The sequence below is a fragment of the Leucopleurus acutus genome, assembly GCF_964270905.1.
Source record: "Leucopleurus acutus genome assembly, chromosome: 17".
Classification (NCBI taxonomy): Eukaryota; Metazoa; Chordata; class Mammalia; order Artiodactyla; family Delphinidae; genus Leucopleurus; species Leucopleurus acutus.
In genome coordinates, this window is record NC_139159.1 from 23,780,260 (window position 1) to 23,795,470 (window position 15,211).

The 15,211-nt window shown below is 35.2% G+C and overlaps 1 protein-coding gene across 1 annotated transcript in view; it reads left to right on the top strand.

Moving 5' to 3' along the window:
* Positions 1-5,213, top strand: part of ZBTB10 (zinc finger and BTB domain containing 10) — a gene marked incomplete at its 5' end in the record, with an annotated part of 34,327 nt that extends 29,114 nt beyond the window's left edge. Inside the window, one exon of the mRNA XM_082858868.1 lies at positions 269-5,213. Within this exon, the coding sequence (XP_082714994.1) occupies positions 269-574 (306 nt within the window). The 3' untranslated portion in view covers positions 575-5,213. The remainder of the gene's footprint in view (positions 1-268) is intronic.
* Between the last annotated feature and the right edge of the window lie 9,998 nt (positions 5,214-15,211).

The window sequence follows — 15,211 nt, forward strand, 5'->3', positions numbered from 1 at the left end:
CTTTAAATGTAAATGATCTTTGAGATAAACTATATTTGTGTCGGTGAAGCTTAAGATATTTTAACACTATTACCTGCAAATTTAAGGAAGGTAGATTATATTAAGTAAATTGCTTTAAACAGTGAATGTGATTTATGAACCAGTACTGAACTTTATACAGAAAGATGATGTATTTACTCATTGTTAAATGGGAGGTTTAATTTGAATGGTTCAAATGTATTATATTGTCTGTACTATCCTTACATTGGATTTTTCCCCCTTCAATTAGGTGCATAAAAAGGATAAAAAATACAAATGTATGGTGTGTAAGAAGATCTTCATGTTAGCAGCCAGTGTTGGAATAAGACATGGATCTCGACGCTATGGTGTTTGTGTAGACTGTGCAGATAAATCACAACCAGGAGGGCAAGAAGGTGTAGATCAGGGACAGGATACAGATTTCCCTCGGGATGAAGAATATGAGGGGAACGGAGGTGGAGAAGCTGATGAAGAGCTGGCTGATGATGGAGAAGATCAGAATGATGCATCTCGATGGGATGAGTCCGGAGATGTTTGTATGTCTCTAGATGACTAACTGACCTACTATACTCCTCAAGGATGCTGCATTTGGACATAATATGAATCAACAATTTGAACTGTTGAACTTGAAGGCTTGCAAAATATGGTACATGCTGGATGGTAGTTATGTTGCTGTGAAAACTGTAGGGTCAAAGCCTTATAGCAAAAAAAATTTTTTTTTATATTTGCACAGGACTGTACAGCAGACAACCTTGTGGTTGGATTACATGGAGTCCACACATCTTCAGTCAGTTATCAAAGTAAAAATATTTTTTATTTATAGGATATACAGTAACTATTTGGGTCCTATGGAAATATAGTACCTGTTCTTAAAAAAGCTTACATTCATGTGCCACTTTAACATGAATTAAGAAAATCCATTATTAAGAGTACAGTGACAGCTGACCTAATTACTCTGTCCATCAAACCACTCAGGCTAGTTTGTACTAGTAGAGTTTTGTTTCTATTTTTATTTTTATTAATTTTATTTTTTTTAATACAGATGTTCAGTGAGGGGCCTTTTCAACCCCATTGGTTCTACTTTTCTGTATTTTCCATTTTAATTTGCTTCATAACTTAAACCAAGTCTCTTCTAGTCTTAGCTATTATTTCTCAATTTTGTGCTGATGGGCATGTTTATACGAACTGGAGAGGTAATTTATTGGAATGAACTAACTGACTTCCTCCATTCCCCTTTTCCTTTTTGACATGAATTATACTACTTTACAAATGAAGAATGATGTTGCAAAGTACCATGGTGAGGTTGACAAATACCACTAAAATGATTATGATTTAGAAGTAACTTTCTCCTGCTGCTCTAATCTGATAAATGGTTACTATATGACGTTTTCTGACAAGGCATTCGGTTTTGGGTATCTGTTACTTTGGCACTACTCTTGTTCGCTTCTTTTTATTTTTGCCGGTGTACTATACCTCAGTCCTATTTGAAAAGACAAATCTAATCGAAAGAAAAGTCATAGATAAAATGATTTGTTTTATAATTTATCCTTCATGTCCAGTTTTGGTTAGCTTGTTATGCAATATAAGTGAAATATCAGGTTTTTACTCCTGTGCCCTTTTTATCATTAAAATTAACACAAAAAGTGCATTCTCTTTTGTTTCATACTTACTGGGGTATTCAGTGTTTGAAATTATGATAGATAATTTAGTTAATTTATTTTTCATTTCCTCGAAGTCACTACATCTTGATATATATATATATAGTCTTTCTAGTAGTCACCATGATTCAACAATCTGCAAAAATCTTACAAATAAAGCATTGAGAGGCTTTACAATTTTTATTCTGTTAACTAAATTCTTCAGGGTACAAGGGGGTGATGTGTTAAGTTGAAATTGCCAGACTTGTTTAGCCTGATGACAGATGAATTAGCTGATTGACTCACAGCAGCATTTCACGTAATTGATATTAACATGCACAACATTTATCAGGAACATATTGTATATTATATAAGATTGAGGGATATCATATTTTCAGCTTTCTTTTAAATAGAAATTGAGTATATTTTCCTATTTTATATCAGGTAACTAAATTATGCTAGTCGTGTGGAGAAAATTGCAAAGTACACTTTGGCAGACATAATCCTTTTGGTGCTCCATCCCATCAAAGTTGAAAAGATGATAGGTTTTTTAAGAGACAGGCTTTCTTACTGTCTCTGATTTCAGTAGAAAAATGGTTTAATGTTAGACACTGATGCTTCTGCTTGGATAAATCAAAGAAAGATACAGTACAGTTACATGGTTAGATGCATCATTTGTCACCTAAACTTTATCATAGTTTCTACAAAACTGAAAAACCGACATGGATAGTTTTGGTTTGACTTTTGTTTAAGACTGAAGAGTACATCTTTTTCTCAATGTTCTAGACAAATGAGTAAAATGTAATTCTGGTTGGGTCCAAAGTAGACGTTAGTTGGGCAAAGATACTATGAATGGAAAAGTATTTTAAACGTAAAATGTTCTGCTTTGTGAATATGTAAGTATAGTATAAAGATTTCTTTCATCCCATTTATCCCTCTCCTTTAAAATAAACCATAGTTTACAATTGGTAGATCTGTCTATATATAAATATATATTAAAGAGAAAAGATATATATCTAAAAATCACCTAAGTCTGCTTTATTAGATTCACTGAAGTGAACTACAGTTCACTTATTGCATAGAAACTGGACTTGGCTTTACATTCTTAATGTACTTTTACTTTTCCTTAAGATATGAACTTATTCTCTTTAAACTGAATTTTCTTTTACTACTTAAATCATTTATGTATATCTGGTAAATTATGACCAAATTTTTGTTAGATTGCATACAGTAAATTGAAATACACTCTTGGTACACTACGGGATTGTTGTGCTTTTGTTTTGGTTTTAGTTGGAAACAAGGTTTGATGTAGATGGCTTGTTACTGTTAATTTAAAATATTCTATAATTATTGTCCATTACCTTTTATGTTGTGTTGTGACAGATTTGGCTATATTTTTAGTCAACTGAAATATACTTTAAGAGTTTGTTTTTAGAAAGGTAATCCAAAGGAAAAATGTTTATACTCTTGAATATATTAGCCTCAGCCTATATAAAAATTTCGTCTTTAAAGTAAACATTTTACCAGAAACAGAATTGACAGATTTTTCTACTTGCTGACTGCCTAACTTATTTTGTTTCATGATCTCGAGGGGACTGCCTTTTCCCTTCCAGATCTTTTTAAAAAAAATAGTTTAGTACTAAGGTATACTACTGGATGTTTCTATTTTTTTAAGTATATTCTTTTTCTGACTTACAGTACAATTTCAGGAAGTTGATAGATACTAAGAACTTATGATTGGTCTCAGAGAGGTAACAATGGAACACTCAAAATTTTGTCTGTGGAGCCCTGGCGGAATTATGTGTTACGCATTTGCTGAATTTTTCTCTTGTAACTTATATTTTAAATGAAAAATATTTTAGAGCTTTTATTTAATGAAGAGGAAGAGTATAAACTGTTCATTTCCTATTCATTTTGTAGTAACAGACCCTCATAAATCAAGATCATGTATTCTTTCTTACGAGTCTCAGAGACAGTTACTTCATACGGTCCCTGATTTTTCATTGTTATTGGCCCTCATTTTTCATATTCACTAGATACTTTGCTAAATTTTAACACCATAGCAATTAAGAGCTAAAAAAAACATTATAGGAAGGGGAAACTGAACAGTAATGAGTAGCTTTGCAATTTGGGGGGAAAACATGAACTGGTTTTGGTAGAGCCATCCTAATGAAGGAAGAGTGTTAATTCATGTAAAGCGCTTAGAACACTGCCTGGTGCATAATAGGGGCATGACACATCTTAGTTGTTTAATAATACATGGAAAACCAAGACGAAAAGAAGTGGGGAAAGGGGTGGAGAATAGGGAGAAAATAGGGAATGAAAAGATCGGGGCTTAGAAATTTGTAGTAATACAATGTGCTGTAAAAGGCCTGAAGATGACTGGAGTAGTATAATAGGGGAAAGTGTGATGGAAGATGGGTCTTAAAAATCATAAAATTTAAAACCAGTAAGTTTTATTTATGTTTTTAGGATGTTAACATAGGATGAAAAAGTTACTTTTCTGAATAATTCCAAAAGCTAGCATTTTTTTTAGTGCCTGCACGTGCCATGCGCTTTACATTATCTTATCAAATTCCCTATAAGTAGGTGCTATTGTCTCCATTTTATAGAAGAGGAAAGGCTCCATTGAAATTTGCTTAATTTAATTTGACTCATGTAACACAGTTACTAAGTGGTAGAGCTGGATTTGGACCAGGTCTGATTCTGAAGCCCATGCTCTTTTTAGGAGGCTCTATTGCCCCAACTTTTGTAGGATTTTAGCTCTTGTAAAGGGGTCTGTCTGTGGAGACATCTTTTCCCTGTGAAACAGCTATGTTAGCAATTTGAATGTCTAATCCTTCCTCCCCCAAATATCCTTAATACTTTTTCCTCCTAGTACAGCAATTGTTGTATCACATGATTATAAACAAGATACCCAACCTCAGTGTAGCACATGCTGTTAATTGGCTATAGCATTTTCATTTTTAAAAGGATGATTTTTAACTGAAGAACTAGATGTGAACCCCAGTTTTTGTGCCGTTCAGTCACCCGGATCCTTAAACTTAACTATGGTACATAATATACATGCTTAGAACTAACAGGTGTTTTTTCTTAGTCACTTTAGGATTTTAAATGGAAAGGTTTTTTTTTTTCTTGCTGTATCCCTACTTTTCAAGTGAAGTTGAACTGTTCAAGGTAGTTTAAAACGTACTAGGGATAAGCACACTTTAAAAGATGTTTTCTAGCTCTGAATTTTATGACATTGGGTACTTAAAATTTGGAATATGCTGGCTATTGAGAAAAACATTTTGGGTTTAGGAGAGGGATGGTTGAGGCCATTATGAAATGGGAGAATCAGCATTTTAAACACTGTAAACATAAAAGAACACTTTCTTCTGCCTGCTGTTTGTAAAAGCTCTTTGGGAAGATCTTTTACGAAGACCAATTTTTTAATGTAATTTACCTACCTAGTATAAGTGTCCTAAGACATGTATGTAAACTTCCACAACTGTTTTGTCTGTGTATTTAGAAAATACACAAGAATCTTTATCAAACCTAAAAATATAAACTTGTGAGCACTGAACTGCTTCTGGCTTTGTGAATTTTGTTGACTCTGACATTTAATTCAGATTTCCTTGCTTTTAACGTATACTAACTTAGACTAATTGGGGTCGGGAACACCTTTGTAAAATTTGACTTATGTATAATTCAGATACCTCTGGACTTAAGGTTTACAAGTTTGAATTGCAGAATATTAAGGGTTTTTTGGTTTGTCTCTTTTTATGTGAAGTGCATAAAAGACCCAAACTACCTCCTAGTAATGCTTGGAGAGCTGCTTTAATTAATAGCAGTGATTTGTAATCCACATATTGTCTTTCATCTTTATTACTTTTTTGGAATTCTCTACAGGTTGTAGAAAACATTGAAATACTCCTCCTGAAATATACATACTTTTGGAAATGGGTTGAAAAGCAAACGTGAACTACTTCATCTCATATTTGCTGCATACTAGTGGATTAATGGATTATAAGTAAATATATAAATTTCAAGTCTTTGAAACTTTTTAATAATACAGAAAAAACATACTTTTAAAAGGTTTTTGTGGTGCTGGTATTAGTAATAGCCCAAAGGAAATCATAGAATAACTAGATATCCAGACTTTTAATTATTAAAGAAATGAGTTTTGATTTAGTTTGGAAAACAGTGAATTACTGGATGGGATGCCTGTATTGCATATAATTCTTAGTATCTTTAAACTTTTAAAAGAACTGTCATGTGGCAGAATTAGATATATTCTATTGGTTTATATAGATAGACTCTCTACGGTTCCAAGGGATTAGGATTGGAACTGCTCAGAGTGCTCAAGGTTAAAAAGCAGTTTTTAATAAATAAAGATGCAGTGGGGGCTTCCCTGGTGGCGCAGTGGTTGAGAGTCCGCCTGCTGATGCAGGGGACATGGGTTCGTGCCCCGGTCCGGGAAGATCCCACGTGCAGCGGAGCGGCTGGGCCCGTGAGCCATGGCCGCTGAGCCTGCGCTTCCGGAGCCTGTGCTCCGCAAAGGGAGAGGCCACAACAGTGAGAGGCCCGCGTACCGCAAAAAAAAAAAAAAAAAAAAGGCAGTGGGATTACTCCCGGAAAAAACCAACCCCCACCCCTCACCACTGGAGATGTCCTAAATAAAATGAAAGATTACCTGAGAAGCATTTTGGCTAAGGCAGTATTGACCAAAAAATTCTATTTCAAGGTGGATTTTTTGTTGTAATTTGTTTTGACCATTGTAGTTATCAACTTTTTGTTTTGCTTAGAATGTTGATAAAATTTTGTGTAAATATCTCGTGAAGGATATTTTGACACCAAAATGAGCACAGTTGAAACTTAGAAAATCATGTTTATCTTTATGGAAAAAATTGTTACTTGAGCGCTTTTCTTTTTCACTACAAGTCATCACAGACCAATGTTTGGAAGCTGGTGTAGGAAATTCAGTTATTGGATCTATCTATATAGTTAGATAAGAAAATTAGAGGTCCTTCAGATCTTAGTCTATGTCCTAAGTGAATTTTGAACTAAGGAAAATTTAAAAATGGACTACAGGAAATCTATTCAGTTAATTAAAGTGAATAAAAGATAGGCTCCATAGTTGCATGGTGCCTTACGTGCTATTAATACGACCTTCTGAATGTTTTTTCTTTTTTCCAGTAGAATCAGTTTGGCAATAAGAAAATACTAATTTTCCACGCATCATTAGGTCTGTTTTAGAGTCTTAGGGAAAGACATGCAAAAGACAGCCTTCTTGACACATGTCCCAACAGCTGTTGAGAGGACAATATATAAAGATTTAGGAGATAATTAATACAGAATTGATTCCCAGAGAGGGAACTATAAGGACTTTGCAGTCAAGTTTAGACCAGGGCTCCTCAGCTTTCATTTCAGTTATCTTCCCCATAACAAACTCATTCAATAAGTATCTAACATTTGGGAAAACTTCACATTAGAGACTACAAATTATATTCAGATAAAATTCCTGGCACATAGTCTGAGCTCGGAATTATTTCTAAGTGAATGATTATTTAAAGACCTCAACATTTTTAAGGCTTTTGCCTGCTAGTATCTCGTGGCTTGTAGCTCTCAAGCTAATTTTGTTTAGAAGTAGTTTGTGTTGTGCCATGCACAGGGATCACACTGAGCCCTCGGGGCCCTTTATCCCAACACCACCATAGGTGTCCATACCCAAAGGCACAATGACCAAACCCAACCTTTGGCTAATACTACCATAGACATCTCAATGCAAGTAGTCTTCTGTGATTCTTTTTTAACCTACACCATCTCCATAACAAGTGGCAAGATTAAGTATGAGCCACTTGCTGCAAAATTTTAATGACTGGCATAGCCACCACTAACATCTAAATGTCTTAATATTCAGTGTATATAAGGAAGATGTGAAAAAACTGGGAAAACCCTACTGGAGTTTATTCCTTCATGTAGTGTAGACTGCAACAATGCATCAATAAAGATATTTGGATCTGATGTTTTAGTTTACTGATACGAATTTTTGGTATTTGTGAAGAGGAACATTGGGTGTTGCATTTATATTTTACCATATGAAAGACAAATGTGTGTTTATCTGTACCATGTTCTTATATCATCCACTTGGATTTTGGTAGCACCTAGATTCCTAAACTGAGATGGTGGTATTTACATAAGAGACATGAGTGGTTCTCCAAAGCAAGTTTTGCCACACTAAATTTTCAAGTAATTGCCGCTTAAAACAATTAGCTCATTCCAAAGAATGGCAATTATAGGAATTGGATCAGTGTCCAAGAGTTACTAACCCAGGGTCTTATACTTCTCATCTATAGCAAAGGAAATGAGAAGAAATTATTTTAAGAATTACTTTAGTTCTAGGTAAACAACTAGAGTTTTATATATGTAGGAATAGTTTTTCTTTGATTTGCTTCCTTAAAAGATCTTATTATTGGGCTTCCCTGGTGGCGCAGTGGTTGAGAGTCCGCCTGCCGACGCAGGGGACACGGGTTCGTGCCCCGGTCCGGGAGGATCCCACATGCCGCGGAGCGGCTAGGCCCGTGAGCCATGGCCGCTGAGATTTTATTATTTCATAGGCTTAAGGGTGTTTTATTAGAATCCTACCTTAGACTTCAGGCAGTTATTTTTGAGCCATTAATCATCCTAAACTTTTGCCCTATTTGTGCCTTCTGAAGGTCGCTGACTCTTTAGCACCCTAGTCTATTTGCTGGCCCTTCTTTGTTACTACTTGGTGACTTACGCAACACTCAAAATGTAAGTTCCCATTTCAGTCAATGGACTCTTTTCCTCTTTGGTCATACATGTATTTGGCAGATGTACTGAACACCAATTTGTGAGAAAAGTTACCTGTGATGGATAATGGGATCACAGTGTATATTCAGTTCTCTTATTTTACAAGACATTTGGGTTGGGAAAAGATGCAAAGTTAGACAATCAGGGAACTTTATCAAAGAGGCCTTTCATTTCAGCAATTTACGAAAGTTAGTGATTGAGAGGTGTGGAGTGAAGATATAAAACAGTGCAGATTAAGTTAGTAATGCATACACAGCACTTTGCTTTGTCCCTCTTCAGTGTAATAAAGAGGAGAAAGAATACTTTCACCTTGAAAATTTATTACTTTCTAGGTGCCTCCCAATTCAGCTATACTGGACAAGTCTGTAGGATTAGACAAGCTCTTGTTTTCTCGGAAGACCCATCTGTGTACTCAGGGAAACGGACACCTTAGTAGAGTCTACCTACTGTTTGGGGGACCTAGATGATGAAGACTTTGACCTAGAGGTTTCGTATCCAGCAAAGCAGTTCAGTAAAATTGTAGGAACTTGGGGCTAATGTTCATTCCACATATTTTCTGAATAGGGAAAGAATATCACCTCTTCTCAAAGGCTGAAATCACAGGCTTCCGTAGTCCCCAGCCCCACCTCAAGTTATTCTTAATGAAAGTTATAAGATCTTTACTCAATATTTTTTGAATTTTATTTTTTATACAGTAGGTTTTTATTATCTATTTTATACATATCAGTGTATATAAGTGTATATATGTCAATCCAAATCTCCCAATTCATCCTACCACCCCCCACCCCGCTTCCCCCCGCTTGTTTGCTCAATTTTGATGTGCTTTTTTTTTTAGCATAGTCATATTTATGCCTCACTAAAATTAATCTCTTAATATCAAAAACCTAGTCAATGTTCAAAATTCCAGTCATTAACGTTCCGTGTGTGTGTGGTGTATTTTACAGTTTGCTTTTCGGTCAAGAGTCTAATAATCTGTAGTAGGAGTCAGCAAACCTTTTCTGTATAGGGCCAAACAGTAAATACTTCAATATATTCATTGAAGAATGATGTGCCTTCTTAACATCAGTGAATTATTTCCTTTCCAGAATTACAAATCCAGCAACAAGATTTAACACTTCGATGGCACCATTTTAGATACTACCTTGTCTGTGATTATGCAATAAGACCTTAACAGGAATTCAGTTAAATACCATACCCCAGTCCACAGAGTGTTCCCTCCCCCGAAACCCCAGTTGCTAAATGAGAAAGGATATGTCCAATTCAGAAATACATTCAGAGCTTGAAAGAGGAGACTTAACTTGCTGATAAAAATGTGTACCTTTCTAAATTAGACCCTTCTGTTGCCACTTAATCCTATCTTTATCCTCTGTTAAAAGATTCTTTTATATCAGACCTCAACCTTAGTTGAGCACTATGACTTTGACTTTCCATAGCCTTTAGAATGTAAACTATTTTGGGAGATTTTCATTAATATCTGCACTTACAAAAGGTGTCGGTAAATTGGACTTGTCAGTCTTCTTGGACACAGTTTGATAATGCTAAGCTTGTGAGTAACTGAGCCAAAGTATCTGCCCTGAAAAACACTTTCTATCACACTGAAGAAAATTCCCCAAACTAAAGACTATCAAACTGATTCAGAAGCCCATGTCATTGTTCCAGACACACATAATTCCCCATTGTAAGTCCCGTTGAGGACGATCTCCGTTGTGTGGCTCAGACTCTTGTAATAGTAGACCCGAGTACATGGCAAATGAACCAAATACTGAGCGCAATTCTTCTGAGTCGAAATTTCTATTAAAACATAATTTCAACATTGACCTAAAATAATTCCAACAGTTTTTCCTTATAATTAAGGTTAAAATTAATCAAAACAGATGGTCTGATTTTAAGAGATTTAGAAAAAGTTTGGTACCTCTTCTATCTTATGTGGTAACTGTCCCATCAGAAGTGTCAAATATATCCAGAAAGGACATACGATGGAACTCTGAGAATCCAGCAGGTTCCTATCTGGGCATCCCATTCACTCCTCAACCCACTGCAACCTAGACTGTGACTTAAATATTTGAAACTACCCTCTTAAAGGCCACGATCCTCACCTCTGCAGCATTTGCTACTGTGACTGAATGACTGATTTCCTTCACACAGCCCTCCCCTGGACCCTGTAAACGTTGGTGTTCTTTTAATTCTTTGCAGGGCACTCTCCCAGTGTTCTTTCCCTTCGTGTTCTTAGTCTCAAATGATCACAATGACTTGGTTGACCTCTCTTCAGTGTTCACAAAGATTTGTAGAAATGACACCATGCATTGTTGTTTGATGCACAGAGGATTTTCGATCACATCCTAATTTGGGTCACTGTTCTTTAATTTCTCATGGATGACCTCGGGGGTCTTTAGATGTACGTTTTTGGTGTATGGAGTCTCATCATGAGCATAGCAAAGTCACCTTTAGAAAAATTATAACCTTGATTTTTCTGAAGCTATTTAATGCATGCCAGCCATGTAAACACTATTTGATGAGGTGATGTCTAGTAGACTTTATCATGTCATATCAACATGTATGTATCTCTGTTAACTATACAGACTAATAAAATCTTCGAACTGAAGGAACCTGAGAAAAACCACACCTGTTTATCCAGCCTCTGCTTGAACTCATCCCATCAGTTCATCAGTTCATTTCCAGCTCACGTAGCAGCCATATTAGGTTGAGATCCATCTTATTAGTTCTTCTCTAGACTGAGTTGAGTTGAAGTCTCCTTATTCCACCTCCCAATGCCACATGGATTCACATCCTTTCACATAATGGTCTATGCAACTGTGGGAACTTGAAAGGGGTGTACACTATATTTGAGGAGTACTTAGGGCCTTAAATTTTTTCCATTGCTAGAAAACTGTTTTCATTCCTGTAAGTATTAATATAATGTCAGAAATCCATAGTGTTCACTCTTTTCCAGTTTAATGTTTCTCTCTTCATTTTAAAGCTAAGAATCAAATATTTAATATGAATAACCAGTGCTCAAATCAAGATTTTAAAGAAAAGCACCCAGAAATATTTCTTGTAAAGTAGAATATTAATTTGTTGGCACTGGTATATAACACTTAACATAAGATTAAACTTGCTTCTCCAAGATAAGATTAAGTTTGCAGCTTGATATAAAAATTTAAACGTTGCTTAATCCTAGGCTTTCAAGAGTTTCATAATTAATTGATTTCTTAATGCAGTACAGTTTTAACATGTATAAATTTAATGATTGAACTCCCTTTAGAAAATGTATTACGAGGAAGATGTGAGTTATTTTTTCCTTTATTTGCATTTCAGATCATATTCTAAAAGAAGTGATAAATATTTCATTCTTATTAAATTCTTATAAAACTTCAGGTCCTTCAGCCCCAAGCTATCCCTCTCCTTAAGCGCAGGATAGGTTTATAATTATGACTACTTTGTTATTTTTATACTTAGTTTGAAAAAGATTATGAGTACAGTCCTGGTGCGTTTATGTCACCAAGATGGAAGAATGAGAATATTGTCTTCATTAGGTAGCCAGTTTAAGTCCTAAACATTATTGAGTATTCATTGGCATAATATTTCTTCTCAATGTTTGAACTCTAAAATTATGAGTCAGGAAATTCCATAAAAATAGTTACCCAAAATGCATTTTTGTGAGGTTTACTGCATGCTGTTTGAAAGTTACCACCATATCCTTCATCTTTGTTTCAGCACAAAATCCAAGAACGTGAGCTGAGAATCCGAGGACATTTTGCCTGTGTAGGTGATGAATTTCATTGCAATTTTAGCCATTTACGAATATGAGAGGGAAAAAGGGGGATGTTTTTACTCTTTAAGCATTTATAACTCACTGACATCGTGCCAGTTTGTTATAACTTTTATGTTTAATGTGAGCAATTTCTTTATAGTATCATTGTGACTCTAACCTGCTAGACCTCACAATGGCTGTTTTTTGGGAAACTAAGCTTAAATGATGCAGATGTAATATTATTTGCAAGCAAAAAATGAGTAAATTTGCATTAGCTGGTTTGCCACTGTAAAAGTCCATTTTCTGCATATATAATGGAAATGAAGTGACTTGAAAAATCAGATTTGAGAATGTTTTCAATATATCATCCTATTATTAACTTCCTGCATTTTAATAGAATCTTTTTTCTTATATTCCCACCTTTATTAACATAATTTGTCGTTGGAGATGATTAATGAGGCAACTGCAAAGGCAAAATCTGACATTTTGTATATTCTAAGAAAGACTGTCAATTTATTTTTTAGCCATATGTACACACAGAAAGCAAAACTTAATCATGCCATTAAAGAAAAATTGTAAGCAATTGAAACTGTACTATGTAATTGAGTCCCATCATAATAATTTAAGTATGTTCAAAGTATTTTCATTGTGGGATTAATAATTAGAGTGTGGCACATATTTGAGGCCTTTTATATTTGAGTTTCAGAGTTGAAAGCTTTCCAAAGTTTCTAAAAAGTAAAGTTATAACACATTTATGTGGCTTTCTCATTTATGGTCATTAGAGAAGGGACTTACATAAGTCTTATGAGGCAAAATATATTGAAAAGAGTATTCCTCAAGCAAAAGTCTTCATGATCTGTAGATGTGATATAGAAAGGTTTCAGAATAAACTATAGAATTTCATATGAACTTCACTTGTTTGAGCAAGAAAATTGGTAAATAATTAAAGAATGTTTTCCTTTAATGTATCCAGTCCATTTGGTATATTAGATAATTATTATCATTTAGATCATGTCTATTTCTTTAGCTCTATTAGAGACCCTTTGTTCTTTCTTTAGTAAACAGTGATCTAAATTACCATATATGCTGTTGTATTCCAGTGACTAATTAGCATAAGCTATTCAAACACACCAAGACATTTCTATTTTAAAATACATCCTTGACGAGAAAGTATACTTTATAGGATAATTGCTAGTCACAGTATTCATTTTTTATAAATCTAATTAACTTATTTACAACGTGAGTTTTTAAAGTGAGCATTTTGTTTGCACATTTCTTTCGCCTGTTTGCATTGGTGCTTGACAGGTGTTCCATACATTCTCCACTCACTCTTTTGAGTTCCTACTTTAGCCCCTTTGCTACCTTCATCTGATCTTTGGCTGACTCTTGGAAGTTACTGTTTTGTAGCTAAATTCTTTTAACTAAAGCTAGCCATGTTTTACGATATAAATATGAAACCGAGGATCCAGTTCATCCTTGAAATCACTGAAAGTGAATTTTAATCCTATTCTATTTGCCGAAAATAATCTCAATTAAATATTTCTTATTCTAATGGTAACCATGTAAATTTACTGCCTGATTCTTAATACCTCACCACCAGGAACAGTTTCTTTCTAGTGAATTCCTCTCTGCCTTAAATTTGGCCATTTTGCCCTGACTATGACCTTTCTTATTTAAGCCTAACTGGCTAACAAATGCAGAGCAAACCTCAAAAGAGGAGCATTGTTTTCACTTCTAAATAACCTTCTTCAGGGATTTGCAAACTATGCTCTGGGATCCTAGGAGTTCTTTGAAGATGCCTCTGAGTGGGGTTAGCTGATGCAGAGTAGGTAGGGCCCTTGGGCCTTCAGCCAGAGCTCTACAACAGCTTCACTTTTATCTACTTGTTTATGCTTTCAGGGCCCAGTACTTTAAAAAAAAATGTTTAAACCACGGACTTGATTTCAAAACATTCATGGATGATAATATTAATAATAACAATAGTAGCTTTAGTTTATAGAGTGCTTATCATGTGCCAGACCCTAAGTATTTTCTAACATTAATCTATTAATCCTTAAAACAACCCTGTAAGATTAAGCATTTTTATTATTCCTATTTACAAATGAGGACACTGAGACTTAAGGAGATCAAATAACTTGCCCAAGTGATCACAGCTACTAAGCGACAGACTCTGATTCAAATCTGGGTGCGCCAATTAATGTCTTAAGTCAGGAATGGTAAATACAAGGTAAGTGTGCCACCGCCCTGTGCTCCCACGCTTAAGGCAGACAGAGCTAATGGCTGAAAACAGTGTTTCTCCCTGATCACCAACACAGCCTTAGAATCCTTCTCCATAAGGTGCTATGGGCAGTCACTCCTAATCCATTGGTGTTGGCATTCAAGACGAGACCCATCTTCTTACCCTACTTTAAGATGAGATGAGATATCTGTGACCTCACACTTCTGATCAGGAACTCTCCCCTAAGTCTAAAAGTGTTGCCAATTGCTGGTTTGGATATTGGTAGTAGAAAAACACCAAATTATCTTTGATCCTAGATGTAATTTTTCACGGTGAAGCTAATTTTGATAAACAAAAATCCCTAACTGTACCATCCTCATTCTTGCCAACTTCTAATAGAGGCTATTTGTTTTTCTATTTATATGCTTGTAATTTGTATAAATTTATAAGTTGATAACTATAAACACTATATACAACACTCAAAATTAGGATAGTTAAGGTTTTTTAAGCTTCTCTTTGAGTGCCTGCTGGAAGAAAGACCTAAAGTAATTTATATTCTTAACCTAATATGTTAGATGTGGGGTGGAGGTGGTGAGGAAGAGGGTGGAGGACTTATGTTTGAGGCAAAGTCCGCCAGTTTCCGTATTGTAGAGTGGAGAATTCAGTCGTTTGGATACCCATCAATATTTCCACTACCAGCATACCCTGCCCAGGAATGTCGTAGCTACAGGGCTGGGTGGATGCCCAAACATTTAAAAAAGAAACACACGT